At 40.2% G+C, this 16882-nt stretch overlaps 1 protein-coding gene across 5 annotated transcripts in view; it reads left to right on the top strand.

The window, feature by feature from the left end:
• Positions 1 to 16882, top strand: part of FYCO1 (FYVE and coiled-coil domain autophagy adaptor 1) — a 42037-nt gene that overhangs the window by 15997 nt on the left and 9158 nt on the right. The window contains exons 6-15 of one of the 5 annotated variants that reach the window (XM_053973519.1): positions 573 to 716; positions 1456 to 1549; positions 1947 to 4577; positions 5379 to 5471; positions 6489 to 6607; positions 7500 to 7667; positions 8102 to 8251; positions 9694 to 9899; positions 10245 to 10389; positions 10467 to 10700. In XM_053973519.1, the coding sequence (XP_053829494.1) occupies positions 573 to 716; positions 1456 to 1549; positions 1947 to 4577; positions 5379 to 5471; positions 6489 to 6607; positions 7500 to 7667; positions 8102 to 8251; positions 9694 to 9899; positions 10245 to 10389; positions 10467 to 10527 (3811 nt within the window). In that variant the 3' untranslated portion in view covers positions 10528 to 10700. Of the gene's footprint in view, positions 1 to 572; positions 717 to 1455; positions 1550 to 1946; positions 4578 to 5378; positions 5472 to 6488; positions 6608 to 7499; positions 7668 to 8101; positions 8252 to 9693; positions 9900 to 10244; positions 10390 to 10466; positions 10701 to 15498; positions 15583 to 16882 lie in introns of those variants that run through there. The other 4 variants (XM_053973503.1, XM_053973529.1, XM_053973538.1 and 1 more) reach the window with 4 other exon arrangements.

Genomic DNA, 16882 nt, shown 5'->3' on the forward strand with positions numbered 1-16882 from the left:
TACTGCTAGGGCTTTAAGAAAAAGCCAGCTATTTTCATGATGCATTTAACTCTGGATGCTGCTTTCTGTTCCTCATTTTTGATGTATTAAATGTATACTTTAGTTACTTACTGTGTGATTATCCAGTGTATTGCAAATATTTTCTATTGTCAGTGATTTGCCCAAGCACTAGAAGAAAAAATATTTTGTGCAGGGATTCCTTTAAAGATATTTATGTGGAATTAATTAAATTTGTTTCGTTTCATTGATATTGAAGGGATGGAATATTGTTTGGTGGGTCTGGTTGTTTTCATTTGTGTTTAGAATACCGTCTCATAGTTTTTTTGAGGGGGAGTAAATAATGAGGTAGGGTGTTTTTTTTGTAAGAGAAACTGCTGCTTCCCTTTTGCCTGTAAATGAGTATTACTTCTCTTTTGTTGTTTTTTTTTTTTGTTGTTGTCTTTTTTTTTGTTTTTTTTTTTGTTTTGTTTTGTTTTGTTTTTTTGTTTTTTTTTTTTTTGTTTGTTTTTTTTTGTTTGTTTTTTTTTTTTCTTTTGTTTTGTTTTTTGTTTTTTTGTTTGTTTGTTTTCAAGTGACTGGTACTATGCAAGAAGTCCATTTCTGAATTCCAAAATGAGTTCTGACATTGTGGGTCAACTCTATGAACTCACTGATGTTCAGTTTGACTTGGCGTCAAGAGGCTATGATTTAGATGCTGCTTGGCCAGCATTTGCCAGGTAAGATGTAGCCACATTGTGATTTTGTATTAAAACACCTGCTTGCTAAAGAATCTGTAAAAGCATCTGCTTTTGAGGGTAGGAATACTTGTGTTTGAGTAGGTATATGCTTTTTCTATGTAATTAATCCATGACCAAATTGTCCTGTTTTGCCTTCAGTATACTGAGCACCAGGGATCAGAGATGGTGCTCTGTAATACGGCACTTCCAGTAGCTGCAGTTTTGGCCCAAATCCCAAGCTATTCTCATGTATACATGTGCAAGAATAAATCTTCTTAGGTTCCTCTGTTTCAAAAGCTGAGACATGTAGTGACTGCACAGCCAAGCAGTGTGCTCCACTTGCAGCCACGGTGATCCCACCTACAAGTGGGAGATAACAGAAACTACCAGGTCTGGTCCAGATCCATTTGTAACAATGGGGGTTTCCTAGGGACTTTTGCTGCCACCCTCTGGTTGAGAGGCCACCACACAGCGATACAATTCCTTAGAGCAAGGCTGCGTTGATTGTTGTGGATGAGGGAAGTGACAGTTACCAGCCCCATCACCTTTTATAGATGCCTTGGATATCCCTATCTTATTTTTCATCAACTTCAGTGGTTGCTGGCCAAGACAGCAGGTGCAGTTATGTCCTTTTTTATGTGGTAGTTACTACTAGATAAATCTTACATATACAATTAGAAAGACAAGTATGTATGTGCTTAGACTTACTTTAGATATTGTTTCTCTGTGTGATCAACAGGAGGACTCTGTCCTCACTTGGATCTTCAGCATATTTATGGAAGCCCCCAAGTCGCAGTTCCAGTATGAGCAGTTTAGTGAGCAATTATTTGCAGGTAAGCAAATTGCAAATAAATGTTTATAAGTCACAACAGGTCCTTGGTTGACATAGTTTCAGAGAACTTTTAAGATGATTATGCATCTTATAATCCAAATTGCAAAAAGCATTTTTAATTAAAAGTAAAGGGAATTGTCTGTCAGCTGCTTCAACTTAACATGCAAATCTTGTAAAAAAAATATGTTTATAAGACTACCTGCAGACAGGTATGTTTTCATTTATCTTTTGGGAAAACAAGCCCCATTTCCTACAACTTGATATCTTGTAGTACTATGAAGGCAAAACACCATGTCACTGTACACTAAGAACCTGAACTTGCTCTCATTTGAGCACACCATTTAAATGAATGTTTAATGATGCTTAAACTTTCTGATTTTCCCCTTCTGTTCATTTAGGCACAAGAGTTTCCTTCCAGCCCTGATGTAAATAACTCGCTAAATGTTGAACACCTTGAGGGCTACGAAGAGATGCGTTTAGAACTTGACCAGGCTGAGCTGAGGCAGAGGGAACTTCAAGATCGTATTCACCAGCTAGAAATTGAAAACCAGGAGCTCCAGGCAGCTGTCAGCCTTCAAAAGGAACAAGTACAGGTAGAAAAGGAGAAGAGCAATAACTACAGTGAGGAGAACTCCCGGCTGACAAAGATGATCACAGAGTTACAGAAGCAATGTGAGGTGTCACAATTCACTCAGAGCACTGTGCATGACCTGCAGAAGTGCCTACAGTCACTGGAACTGAGTGTAGCAGAGCAGCAGAAGGAACATTCTACAAAGGTGGAACAACTGTTGACCAGCAAGGAAGATTGTGCCTCAAAATTGCAGGTTTCGAATCAGGAGCTGGAGAACTCTAGGGCTTTGATTACTGTGAAGGATCTTTGCATTGATGAGCTCAAAGCCAAGCTGAGTTCCATGGAGCAGAAGAACCTCAACCTCTTTGCAAAAGTTGATGCTGCCTTGGATGAAAAGGGTCAGCAAGCCACAGCCCAGTATGACTCTGCCCTACAAATACGGGCACTGTTAGAGAAGCTTCAGGAGATGGAAAAGGAAAAGGCAGATATGCAAAGACTCAATGCTGAACATGCATCTCAGCTGAAAGCAGCAAGGGAGGAGCTGCTGCTGAAAGAACAGGAACAGAAGGAACTGGAATCCAGATACAGTAGCCTCACTGCTAACTCCAAAGAAGAGAGTGAAAAGCTGATTGGGAGCCTGGAGACCATGGCAAAGGAAAAGGATGCACTTCAGAAGGCCCTGACTCTGAAAGGAAAGGAGATGGCTGAGCTACAGACCCAGGTAATGGGGTCGCTGGCTCAGGTGGGTTCACTGGAAAAAAATCTTGAGGAAACCAGGAAGGAAAAAGAGAAACTTGAGGAGGAGTATGGCAGGAGAGAAGGAGCACTGAAGCAGGAAGCCCAGTCGCAAGCAGAGCAACTTGAACTACAGGAGGGTCGCTTAACAAAGGTGAGTCAGACTGTGTGTAGCCTTCAGGAGCAAAACCAGAAACTCATGTCTGAGAAGGAGCATCTCAGGCAGAAAGTCAAAGAGCTGGAGGAGCAGATGGAACAGCAAAACTCTGCAGTGAGTGAATTGGATGAGGAGAGCAGGAAACTGAAAGCAGAGAATGAGAATTTGCAACAGTCTAAGAAGAAGATGGAAGATAAGCTGAAAAATCTGGAAGCTTCTAAATCTTCCCTAGAAGCCGATGTAGCCAGGTTGAGAGCCTCTGAGAAGCAACTTCAGAGTGAGATAGATGATGCCCTGGTGTCAGTTGATGAAAAAGAGAAGAAGCTCCGGGTTAAGAACAAACAGCTGGAGGAGGACTTCCAGAATGCCAGGAGGCAAAGCCAGATTCTAGAGGAGAGGCTGGAAGCTCTGCATTCAGAATATGAAGAATTAAAGCAAAGAGAAGAGACCTCCAAGGAGTCTTACGCCTCACTTGAAGCACAGCTGAAGAGTGCCAAACAGCATAGTTTACAAATGGAAAAAAGCTTGGACACCTTGAAGGAAAGCAAAGAGTGTATCCAGTCACAGCTCACAGAGAAGGAAGTAGAACTGCAGGGCATGGAGAGTCAATGTCAGCAGCTAAGAGCAGAAGCTGAAAGACACAGGAAGAAAGCAGAGATTCTTGAGATAGAAAAGCTCAGTGTTGAAAAGACATGCCTTCATCAGACCAAACTTATAGAATCTCTCACATCAGAAAAGGAATCAGTGGAAAAACAGCAACTACAGCAGGCAGCGTCCCTGGAGAAGGAGGCAAAAGAGCTGGCCTTCAGACTGACCATGAGTGAAGAGCAGCTGGAGGTCAACCGAGGTGAAGTGTCTAGGCTGCAGGCAGAAGTCCTTGATCTGCGAGTCAAGCTTCAGCAGGCCACTGATGAGAGAGAGAGGATGAGAGGTGAGCTGGTAGTCACTGAGACTGTCTTGAGTGAGCAGAAGACACTTGTCCAGCAGCTGAAAGAGCAGTGTGAGTCTCTCAACAGAAATCATGTGCAAGAACTGGTGCAATGTAAAGAAAGGGAAGAAAAGCTGAAAAAAGAGCAGGAGAGAGCAACCCATCAAAAAGCTGAGCTGGAAAATAATTTGATGAACCTAAAGGAAGAGCTGTCTAAGGTTAAGCGGTATTTGGAAAATGCTAGAGTGGAAAACGAAGAAAATAAAGATCTCCTCCACAGGACCAACACTGATATGGCTGAACTTGGTATTCAGATTTGTGCCTTAACCTCTGAAAAGGTGGATGCGGAAGAGCAGTTGGCCCAGGCCACAGAAAAATTCAAAGAACTGGAAGAACAGGCAGCAGAGCAACAGGAGAAGCTGAAGCTTGACATCTCTAATCTCAGAGAGGAGAACAAGAGCCTGCAAGAGAAATTAGAGGAGGCTCAAATGTGTGCCGCAGCTGTCCCAAGTCTGCAATTGCAGCTGGAGACAATAAAGAAACAGGCACAGAGTTTCCAAGAAACCAGCCAAGAAGAGCTGTCTGCAATAAAATTTCAAATGAGCACAGAGATTCTAAATTATCAGACAAAATTCAAGGTAAATTAATGTAATTATTATAGCTGAGGGAGCTGCTTTGCCATCTGCTACAGCAATTACTGCATGAAATCCTAAGGTTTGTGTGGGTCAGGCTCTGAGACTAACATGGAACCAGCCTTAGCCTGGGAATCTGAAAATATCTCTGTGCTCATGACCTAGGCCTATCTGAGGTAAAAGGGTGATGATTTCTTACATTGGCACTGAAGGTGGCATCTGCTGTCCCTCTGGTCACAGCTGTGGTTGTTTCCTTTTTTTGTAGGAACATTTCAAGACCTGTTCCTCACACCTATAACACTGCTTCTCCTAAGAACTGATGAGAGGAAACTTAGACTGAGACCAGTTGCTTTTGCATTTAATTCTCTCATGTGTTTTTGTTTCAGCTGCTCAAGGTAGCAGCTGGGAAGATCAAAGTGTTGCTTCCAAAAAAGCATGAGTCAGCCCTTTGTATATGAAACAGCACACCTAAAGGCTGAAGATTGTGTTTGCTTTGCCATTCTGATAAAATATCTAAGACTGGTGGTTGCTCAGAGGCTTATGCCACTGCATGGGTTTGACCTTCTTTTTGTTGAGAATTGCAACAGCCAATTCAAAGTAACAGTAAAACACAGTCAATGTGTCAATGTGAGTTTGCTTGATTCTGAGAGTTGATTGTCTTTTTAGCTGTCTTTCATGAGCCACTGCACTTATTCCATGCATGGCAGTAAGAGCACTCATAATTCACAGCTGGGAATTTTGTAGGTGAAGGGGTGGACTTCACCTTCACTGGAGGATCATTTACTACTGGTTCAATCTCTCTGCCAGGCTGTCAGTGAGGAGTGTGGGAAAGTAAGAGAGCAACTTGAGGAGCAGAAGCGACAACAGCACGCAGCGGAGGAAGAGATTACAGAGTTACAAGTAGGTGCTTGATCTGAATTAAAACCAGAGGTGTTACAGGCATTAGTGTTACAGCTGGGAAGGCGAGCAGCATTTCTGATGACTGGCTGTGAGTCTGAGAATGCCCTTGTATAAATACAGGTGCTGCAGACAAAATACTGGGCAGCTGACAGCCACTGAAGCAGAGATTATGAAAAGCATGATGTCACTTAGGATTTGTCCTGCCTTGAAAGGTGCTCATGTTTTATGTAAGACCTGGCTATGTGTTCTCTTCTCAAATGGGGGCGCGGGTTTAAGATGTGTTTTTCTTAGGCCCTGCATTCCCATACAGCCACATGTATAGATCCATCTATTTGCAGGCTGCAAAGGGCACTGAATTAGAGAATTAATGTGGCTGAGAAATAACCCAGCCAGAAAAAAACAGAATTTTTGCAATAAGTTTATCAAATGTTGAGTTAGAAGTGTCATACTGAGTTGTAAGGAATCCAGAAAGAAGAAAGTTAAAATTACTGGATGTAGCCTTGCCTGCTAGGAGAAATACATACCTTTAGATGCAATTAGCTATGTGCCCTGAGGACTCCAAGTTTGGCAGACTTCTCTGCAGAGTCTAGCTGTGAAAGAAGTTGGGTTGGTTTTGATTGTCCTTCATATTCCATATAGGCTTTAATAAACAACATTTTTCTCCTATTTAATTTTTCTCTTTTGAAGCTTTTAGGTGGTGAAAAAGCTTTCAGGGTGTATTCTTTTGCCGTTATTTTTGAGAGATTTTTCTTGATAAGGAGGCAAAAACTCAACTGACATGGACTAACAAGAATTACAGGCTTAGCACTGTCTTACTTTAGCATGTATCCCTTATTCAGTGTGACAGAAATAATCAGTCACTAGTACACAACTAATTACTGCCTGCTTATACAATAATATCTTAATTGGTCATTTGGCTGTAACTGATTCTTTTAAAACATTGTTAACTGTCTTGGTCCTGTGCATGGTAAAGTCTTGTTTTTATTTGTAAGGAAATACAGTAATTCATTTTATTAGGCTGCAAACACGAGTTTGTGCAGAAAGCTGGATGAAGCAAGAGAGCAGCTGTCAGAATCGGAATCTGCTCGGCTGCAGAAGGAAGAGGAAGTGACTTCTCTTAGAGAACTCTTGGAAAGGTGAGAGTTTGGATTCTTTACAGACGCTGTTAATTTGCAGGCCAAGCAAGGGGACAATAATCAAAACATATTGAAAATCACCATGGTTTATGAACTACCATATGTCACAGGGTTTATATAGAACAAATAGTGCATGGGCACTGGCAGGGAACATCAAATCGAGACTTCAGATGAGAAACATGAAAATTATCCAGCACATGTGACTACACAGTTTAGTTTTTACTGTATTGTTCATTTAGCTGATATAAATTCATGAAAGACATTTTCATAACCTCTAATTAATCACAAAATTAAAACAATATTGGGGGTTTGTTGTAAGGAATGGAAAATTTGTACTTTTGGACAGTTTGTTTTTTCTCTCCTCTTCATGAAGTTTCAGGGAATCAGTAAGAATTACCTGAATGGGACCATATCCTGCATGTCTTTGTCAGGTTTCATATCAGCTTTAATAATCTAACTCAGGATGTGTTTTCAAGGTCTCTAATGTGGACCTGTGTGGTGGTGTGGATAATCTGGCTGTCAGAAATCTACAGAGCCTCTTCATGAGGTGTGGGCTCACACAGAGTCCAATAGGTTTACCAAAGCTTATGTATTTTTATATCTTTGTGCTGATATCATATGTATTACTTCTAGTTGGTAGCCATCATAAGGTTTACTATAAGCAGGGCGTCCAAGAAATTGCTGGTTGCTGGCTGTGTTCACTAGATAATGGATCTGTGTGCATTTTCAGTGGTCAGAAAACTGGGGAGATTCTGTCTAGCTCTAAAAAATATGCACACTGAGAAAAATTTCACTGAAACTACCTGTTTATCAGGGTGGAAGAGCCCTTCTTGCACAGGGAAGACTTGAATTTACATGAGCTAAAAATTATTCATAATTGCTTTTGTATCAGGATCCAAAAAGAAGCTGATGAAGCAAAAGAGAAGATCCTGGATTACACTGAGAAGCTTAGCAAGGTGGCAGCAGACAAAGATAGCAGTGACCAGAAGTTATTTGCTGAGCTGGATGACCTGACAAGAACAAAGCAGTTCCTTGAAGAACGTTTGATAGAACTTATCAGGTTGGCATCAAAATAAACAGCAAGCAGAAATTAAAATCCTTGCTTAGGATGTTCAGGGATACTTCTTAGGTCATCCAGGTTTATATTCCCAAATGGAAGATAAAAGTAAAGGCCAAATTCATGAGCAGTTGAAATTTTGCATTTCCATAATATAGTAAAAAAATGTAACACTCAATAATATCTCCTTAATTTGCTGTCTGTTTTGAAAAAATATGTAGTTCTCTGCATGGCATGTGTTCTTCTCCCTGTATTTACAGAAGCTTCAGTAGGTTTTTTTGATCTATCTTTATGCCTGAAAGCTCCTCAGAATTTTAGGAGCAAAGGAATTTTTACTGTGAAGCTTTCACCAGCATTCCAGCTGAGGTTGGTTAACAACAAACCAACACTGTGACAACTTCTATGTGTTTTTCTTTCTTTTAACTGTGTCATTGCAGAGATAAGGATGCTTTGTGGCAAAAGTCTGATGCTCTGGAGTTCCAGCAGAAGCTTAATGCAGAGCAGAGGTGGCAGGGGGACACAGAAGTTAATCACTGTCTGGACTGCCAGAGAGAGTTCTCGTGGATGGTGCGCCGACACCACTGCAGGTCAGTTGATTAACTGTATTGAACTGTTCAAAAGTAAAACTCAGTATGGTTGTCTATGTGGAGGAAATATTTCTTAATGTTCACAGTTCAGTGATCAAAATTGTTGATACATGACATTGTAGAGGCTGAAAGAACACATGAGCTTACAAGAGGATAAGACATTATTGGAAAGATCCCTTGACATGTATTAAGACAAAAATCTGAATGCAACTCTGACTTGGGGAGTCTTTTAGTTTCTCATTTCTGGAAAGAAATATGATCACACCCTGTATAGTGCGTTTCTTTGAAGGACTGTGCACTGCTCTCTTCTTGCTCTACACAATATTCACTAGGATGGCTTTGCTACTGTGGTGGAAGTATTCCAGAACAAGTTTCAACATGCTGTGCAATTCTAAATTTGTTTACTTACACTAGGCATGTTCAGAGATAATTAAGTATTGCAAAGTAATCTTTTTTTTTTTTTTTTAAGTGGATATTAAATTATTTCCCCTACTGTTAGTATTTACTATCCAATCTAGATTTATTAAAAAGTGTTTAAATGGGTATATTTCAGGGTCCTAGTGATATGTTTGGTTTGGCTCTTTACTGTTCCTTATCCTCATGACCTGATTTGTCATGTAAGGAAAGAAGGAAGCACTGGAACTGTTTCCATTTCACATTATGTAAACAACATTCTATAGGGATTAGTGAATGGTGAAGTCATTTTGGGTAACAACTTCCAAATTACTCATTTCTGCTAAGGTCTCTGAAAGCTGCTTGTGTCTTCAACCAGTAATGATTTAAATGATGAAGAAAAACAAAACCATTAAAATTTCCTGAGTAGTAGTCATCCCTGATGGATGCTTTAATTCATGAAAATCTCAGAATGCTCATTAAAAAGTAGTTGACGAGTTTAATACTGTGAGGCTTCAGAGTGGAGAGGGCAGGAGGAATGAATGTACACACATGTATCCAATACTGGATTTTTTTCCTTTCTGAAGGAAAGAGGGGTCATTAAGAAGCAGAGACATACAGATGTGTTTTTAAAGTCCTTATAATCAAATCAAGTTTTGTACTACCTGTCTGTGAGATTTGGCCTGTGTAGTATGAAGTTAATTTTCTTCTTACGTACTTAATACAAATATTATTTATTTACATTGTATGTTTGTGGACATTTGATTCTTTCATATCTTTTTTTCAATTATTTTTAGTTTTTTCTGTTTTACCTGTTTATTAAGGTAGCAAAGTGTGAATGTGAATTTCTGTCCTGTGCTTGTCAAGAAGACTTGCTTCACTTCCGAAAGGAGCATGGTCTGTTATGAGTTCTGCCAATGGGTGTAGCTTTCATGCTTTTGCAGAAAACAAGACCATTATGAGAAAGCCCCAACCTCTGTCACAGAGATATGTTCCGGCTGTGTATGTGTGGTACTTTTCTAACACCTCTGGTTTTGAATCATTTCTAGAATGTGTGGCCGCATTTTCTGCTACTACTGCTGCAACAACTACATGGTGACAAAGCTTGGTGGAAAAAAGGAGCGTTGCTGCAGAGCTTGCTTTAATAAGCCTAGAGTCATTGTGGACAGTACAGATGACTCTGGATCCAGTGCCAACCAGGAAGGATCACCAGCTTCATCGGAATCACCTGTGTCACCATCTGAGAGGGCTTTTGGTTAGTTTATTGTTTGCATGCTGTGGAGAAATAAGTATGGTTCTTTGACAGTCTCCAAGAAACCACACGGTCACCTCTTGCTTCAATGACTTGCAGGAGGTCATGGAGAACTTTCAGGGTGGGACTGACCCTGTCTTTGAATTTAATTAATATTGACAGAAACATTCATGTATATTAGATGAGTGTCAGTCAGACCAAGATTTTCCATTAGTTCTAATAGTTATCTAATGCTTCTGTAAATGAAGAGGAATGGCCCAGGCTTGCCCCTTAAGGGTTTTGCTTGTTTGTTTTCCAGACAACCAGCTAATAGTGTTCATGTTTTCTCTCATGGTTTTTTTGGCACAGTTGCAAGTGAAGCCTCTAAACCACCAGATGATGCAGCTTTTGATATAATCACTGATGAGGAACTGTGCCAAGTACAGGAATCAGACTCTCTCCACAGTGAAAGTCAGATGGAAAGAGACTCTCTGGATCAAAGTGTGACAGATCTGTGAGTAAACACTACTTCTCAAAGAGGGAAATCTTTGGGATTGGCTTTAAAATGTTCTCTTTTTTTTCCCCATTCAGTGACAGTAGTCAACTTCTGTGTAAAGTGAAGACCTCTGTTCCCAGGCCACAAGTTCAGTAGAACAACACAAGATAATTTTGATCTATTTGCACAGTCAGCATTCAATCTAGTAAATCTAAAGCATTCCATGCTCTCTGTCTACCTGCTTCACCACAACACAGGGGAGTAGTCCCAGCTCTGTGCTGTCATCAGGCCAGCTGTCACCATTAAAGTCAGCATTCAGACTCTCTGTGTTTCTAGACTTCCTTACTACTTTAGAGATGACAGCTTACAGAAGAAAAGAACAATTATGTAGCTACATCTGGCACAAGTTTGTTTTCTTTCTGAAGAAAATGGGATTGAGTAAAGATTTTAGTAATTTTTTAATATCTATTTCTACCTAAATTAACAATTAAAAGGATTTAAGGCCATCTGAATATTCAAATACTTGGTTTGCAAATGACATTGTAGTATTATAGTTTAATTTGTATCTATTTTTTAGGCAAAATATTGTTTTACTATTGTTCAGATATTTTCAAATGTTTTACAAAAAATCTGTTCTTTAAAATATATTGTCTTTTGAGAAGAAAAAACAAAAAGAGAAATTTCACCTAAATTATGTGCTTGCTTTGCTTCCAAGCAGAAAAATAGATGGGATAAATCTAAATGCTGAACTGAAAATAGTCACAGAGTAAATAGTCTGCTGCTGAGAAAGCAGAGCTAGACTCTTTTGCACCCAACAGACACGTTTCCGGTATAAACCACAATGACTTGCAGTTTGGGTTGAAGACAGACAGTACCGACTTGTTTATTTGGTAAAAAGACTTTTCAAAATTCTACATATTTGTTTCTTGCTAAATACCTTAAATGTATTCTGCCTACTTTGTATACAGTTAACACTGACAGTGTATTCCTGCTTATCATGTGCTGAGCAGACATGAATGAACTGAGCTTCACAGTGCCCTTGTGAATTTAGTGTTGCCTTTGTTTTTCAAAAGGACAGTTTGTGGTGGGGAATTTTTGTTTGTTTGTTTTTATGAAGAAAAAAGTGAAGTGTACTACTTACTTTAATTCAAACTATTTGCAGCAGGTATATTACAGGTGAGTTAGCTCTGGAGAAAACAATCATGAGAAGAGAAGTAAGTGTGGGTCACCATTTGTTTTCATTTGAGATTGGTCTAATTTCATCTTGTCTGACAAAGTATTCAGGCAGGAAGGAAGGATTGCCACTAACAAGGGGTACTATTCTTGAAGAGCACCCATGGAACAACTTACTTGCACCATGTAAACTTTTAAAGGTTGTCCAGCTTCCCTTGTTGTCAGATTATAAGCAGGAGAGCCAGGAAATAGTGCTTTATCCTCTCTTGCCTTTTGTTAGCAGTTTCGTGAGCAGGTGAGAGAGTCCTACTGAGGCTTTGAACTTGAGACATTCTTTGCAGAGAACACAAATGACACCTGCCCTTTTCCATGACACCTGTAATGTTCGGAAGGCTCAGGCTCACTAGCCTGAGCACTGGAGAGGAGAATGGCCTTCTTGCATTGCAGATGACTTGTTAATATTGGGTTTGTGTTATGGAAGAGATCTAGAAACTGATACGTGAGTCAGATAATGGTGCGATGCCTGTGGTGCATGTTGAAGAAAAATAGCAGGGCACAGTGCTGATTGTGACAGCACACAGGTCTTCTCACTTGTTTCTGTGGTGAGGAGTACACGTGTACCCAAAGCTTGAGTTTCATTTAGCACAGGAAGGAGCAGGAAGTGCAGCATGAGATACTTTGGTTGTTTGTGAGTAAATGTGCCAGAGCCACTATATTGTCTGCTGACCCTCTGTCCTGTCTTTGACAGCAGCCCTTGAAAGATGTACTGAAAATTTTCCCCTGTATTTTCTCCCACACTTCAAGGACCTGCAGTTCAGTGACTTTCTGAGCTACTGGTTTGATTGCTGCAGATTTCTTGGCTGTACTGGGCTGACCACCTTGAACTTCATGTAGACTTAATCATCTTAATTCTTTTTCTTTCTAAAGTGTTCAGCTAAATGTGACGTATTTCTAGATGGAAACTTCACATAGTCTCCACTGGCATTCCAATAATGTTCTCTTTGCATGAAATTGAATATTTGGAGTAGAATTTGCTTATATAAAGTGTCTGGGGAACACACAAAGGATCCAAGATTGCGGTTGCTAGATAGAGGTCTGAGGAAGGCATACAAATAAGTCAGTTTTCAGGCTAAACTACTTTATTGAGATCTGCTGAAAATAATCCAAGCTATTTTGGTTTTGCCAAAGGTTTGAATGAGCTGGTGGAGTTCTAAAAATGAAAGAGATGAGCAGCCAGGAGAGGGAAGAGAAGGGAGGCTTGTTGTCCAAGTAGAAGATCTGCGATTGACGTGCTCTGTTGACATAGTTTCTTATGGCCTCACTCTGGCTGACAGCAGGATTTTCACACTGACTATACCTAGAATACTAGGTGTGAGTGCTTGCTGGACTGAAAATGCAAGTTGGTCCTCGAAGAGTGAATTATCTTAAAGGACATTCCTGTTCCTATTTTCCCCCTTTTGGTGCCTTACTGTACTTTTACTCTATTTTTCACTTGGTCTCTTCACTTAGCCCTGCCACTGTTGTTCTTCCCTTGAAGTGACATGAACCAATTACAACAAAGTTCTTTCATAACAGCAAATCTTGAGAGGCTGCCTTTATTGGTGCAGGTCAGTTAAGAATCAATTAAAACTCACCTTAGTCATCAACTGCAGAAGTGTGTGGCAGAATAAGAGAGATGATTGTAGCAGCATAATTCTGGCTGACCTTGAAGTAGCTATTTCCTAAAGGTTAGCATTAAGCAGCAGTTACTTCTTCCTTTCAGGTTTGTTATGTGTGTTTAGACCAACCTGATCAAAATCTTGAATGTGAGAAGCTGAGATTAATTGTGCAATTGTGATACATCCTGCTACTTCAAGGCATATGGGTTTTCTTTTGAAGTGTTTTATTTTTGAAGTCTTATTTCTAAAGCATTCACATTTGCATATTGTATTCTAAAACAAAGGGCTCCAGGATAAACCAGCACTGTGTTTCCATTTTTATGTGTTGTAGGCATAACATGCCTGCAATAAATGTTGCAGCAGCAAAATCAAGATCATAGACGGTAGAAGAGTGAAAAAACCCAAAGTTGCCACTAGCCTGGTACAGGAACAAAGAGTTTATTCACACCTTGGTAGTGGTGGAAAGAACATCTCAGCCTGTCTGCACAGTGGTTTCTTTGGTTTGGATTGTTTTTTTTTCTTGATAACTCATAACACTCTTTGCTGGCCTAATTACAGCTCACGTGGCCGGGCAGGGTGCGATGTAGCCAAATGGGGGAAGTGAGCGTGGTCTGAAGCGTTCCCTGCCCAGTGCAGAACCAGCCAGGAAGGAGAAGGGACACGAGCACCTCTTGCCACCCTATGCTGGCAAAGCCTGCATTGCAGCTGTGTGTTGAGACACACATGCAGAGACACCACATTGCTTTGTAGCTTTGTTTTTAAGGATATTTCACTGCGGGAGAAACAAGAGATTGTGTACTAAGGAAAGGATTGCCTAAGGAGCTGATTCCTAAAGGGAAAAGTGGTGAGATGGGCACACTGCTGCCAAAAAGGGTCAGGTTCCTCTGAGTTGCAGTGCTCTGATAGGAAGGCCTGGGTATTAATGGTGAGTAAAGGAGCATCCAGAGTGTGGTTTTAGCAAGAATGGTTGGAAGCAATTAAAATTGGTATTTCAAAGCTGTAATGGAAAGGACTTTGACCCTTTGGGCCAAACCCAACCCTGCCTTTATTGCAAGCAGCCCATAGCTGCATAAAGTCCTCCCCTGACTCCTCTGCAACATCCCTTCTTTCTTTTCCCTGTTCCAGTCTCCACACCTGCTCTACTACTTTGTGCAAGAGCTTTTGCACACTTTTCTGCCCCCTGCACATCTTTTTCCCTCCAACAGGGAAGTGAAAAGACCAGAGGTGGAAAGGGAGAACTGGTGGAACAAGGTTAAAACCCATGTTTTTGTAATGTGTAAAAATAAAATGTGTATGGGACATTCAGACTGTGAACCTGATAGTAGGTGAAAGACAGATGAAAATGCTGCTTTATTACAGAAATTTTTGATGAATGCTAAAGGATTTTGCGTACAGACCTCATCCTAGATGGAAAAAAAACCCCAAAATATCCAAAAAAACCCAACCACACATTAAACCCAGCATTAAGATTGAAATATATATGTTTAAAATTCAGGAATTCTCATTAAATGAATGGGCTGAAATAAAATATTTAATATATTTGAAACAGTTAATAAAAGCTTTCCTTAACAAACACCATTCATAGAAAACCAGCAATAAAAAACCAAAAAAAAATTTAAAATTAAAAATATTTTGCATGTTGTCATTTGGAACACAGAAATATTCCTTTGTCATGATTCTTTCCCTAGCTTGCTTTCTCTCTATTGTCTCATCTTGAAGATAGAGTGCGACCAGTTTTAAGGCTGGGGAGTCCTTTTGTATTGTTTGTTGGTTGTTTTTCTTTGTTTCATACAGTAAGTAGCATAGCTAAGTCATACATACTTTTTTGAGAAATGGCTGGGATTTCATTTATAGCAGTAAGCATCTCACTCATAGCACACAGTGATGGATCTTCATGTCTATCCATCTTTTTCTGTGTAGTTTTTGTGTGATGCTTTCCCATCTCAACATATGTCAGGGTTTGCCCTTAACACTTCCATTCCTTTCCCACCCATACACCCTCATGCAAGACACTGTCTTGCACCCTGTTAAAAACTCAGTCAGCTCTGTATCCCCCTTGCTCCATCCCAAATGATGCCTCTTTTCTTGTCCATGTCAAGGGCCGTCTGTGGTATCCTTCCTCCTGATCCTTTACTGTCCTCTTTCTATTTTTACTGCTTTTTGTTGGGTTGGAGAGGAAGGCTAATAACTAAGTTAGGGTACCTGGGATGGGTCTGACATGCTAGATAACAGCAGGCTCAGGGAATCATTGGTGCACTTCAGCATAATGCCTTTGATTGTTTCTTTGCATTTTCAGATGTGTTTGCTGGGCTAAGCAGCTGTTAGGGGCTCTGTACAGCCTCCAGTCTCCGTTTCAGGTTTCTGCCTTTCACGCAATTCGGTAAGAGTCTCACCTGGATGACAGAAGTTCTCTCCAGAAATCATTGCAGTGCTGACAGGCAGATGGCTTCTGGGATTTCACTGCTCGGCCACAGGAAACTGACACCTCTGACATGTAGCTACAGCTGTCAGAGCTCAGGTGTTTATGAAAACAGAAAATTGCTGAGTCTAGATTTGAACCATCTTTTTTCAGGTTTTAATTATAAAAGCGTCTTCTAACTTTTAACTCCCCAAGCCATTTATGATGTTGGCCACAGTATTTTTAGTATCATATGTAAGAAATGCTTTTTATGTATAAGAACAGGCACAGTGGACAAGGCCATCCACCTTAGGGACAGTGACCAACAGCAGGTGCCTGAGGAAGTGCATAAGAACAAGACAAGCATGAAGCAATAATTCTTCAAAATGCTCTATCAGCTTCCAGCAATCTGTGTCCTGAGGCTTTGCTGAATCAGAGCTGTTATCTTCTTGCTGTAGTGTCTTTTCCATGTTTCAGTTCTTTCTGCTTTTAGCCCCACTTCATTTCACTTTTAAAAAGAGGAAGAAGTGAAAGAATACAGACTGTTTAAATAGATACACCAGAGGCTGCATATTCATAATCTGGGGACCTGGCAAGCTGTAGGAGCATCCTTAGTGCTAACACAAAGAGTGAATGGATCATGCAAGTATAAATTCTCTTGTCAAGGGAAAAAATGCTCCAGTTGAATCATGATACTGTTTCTTATATTATAGCCTACCAGACCTTAGTTTAGACTGTTACACTCAGTGAGATATCATAAAGAGAAGGAGGATTTTCTTTGTGATTGTAAGGCACTTTGGTTTAATGCACAAATTAGGAGACGTAGCATTCCCTTAGCCTTAGATGTGTGGTGAATGTATTGGCTGGAACAGCCAAGTGGCAAAGTAACCCCTAACCATGTACTGGATTGCAGCAGCAGGAATAAGGGAAATCATGTGCTAGAGGAGAACATGAACATATATTGGTCCTGGGATTTAATTTACATTTCAAGTTTCCAAATGAAAGATGAAATGAATGGACTAAATCAAGAACTCTAATAGCATTGTGTAGTAAATCATGGAGTTTGACACTTCTAGAAAGCCAGTAATTGTGTAGTTCTCTTGCTCTGCATGAATTCAAGGCTGTGAAATTAAAGCTGTGTAGCTGTGGTGGGATGGGGGACTTACGTGGATTACAGCACGAAGCCAGTTGCTGTTCCCATTGTGCAAGCAAAATGTATGTGTAGGTTTACAAGCTATAGTTTAGTTTTCTAGTTTGTTGTTTTGGGTTTTTTTTTCAGAAT

This window comes from Vidua macroura, chromosome 1, assembly GCF_024509145.1.
Source record: "Vidua macroura isolate BioBank_ID:100142 chromosome 1, ASM2450914v1, whole genome shotgun sequence".
In the NCBI taxonomy this organism is placed as follows: domain Eukaryota; kingdom Metazoa; phylum Chordata; class Aves; order Passeriformes; family Viduidae; genus Vidua; species Vidua macroura.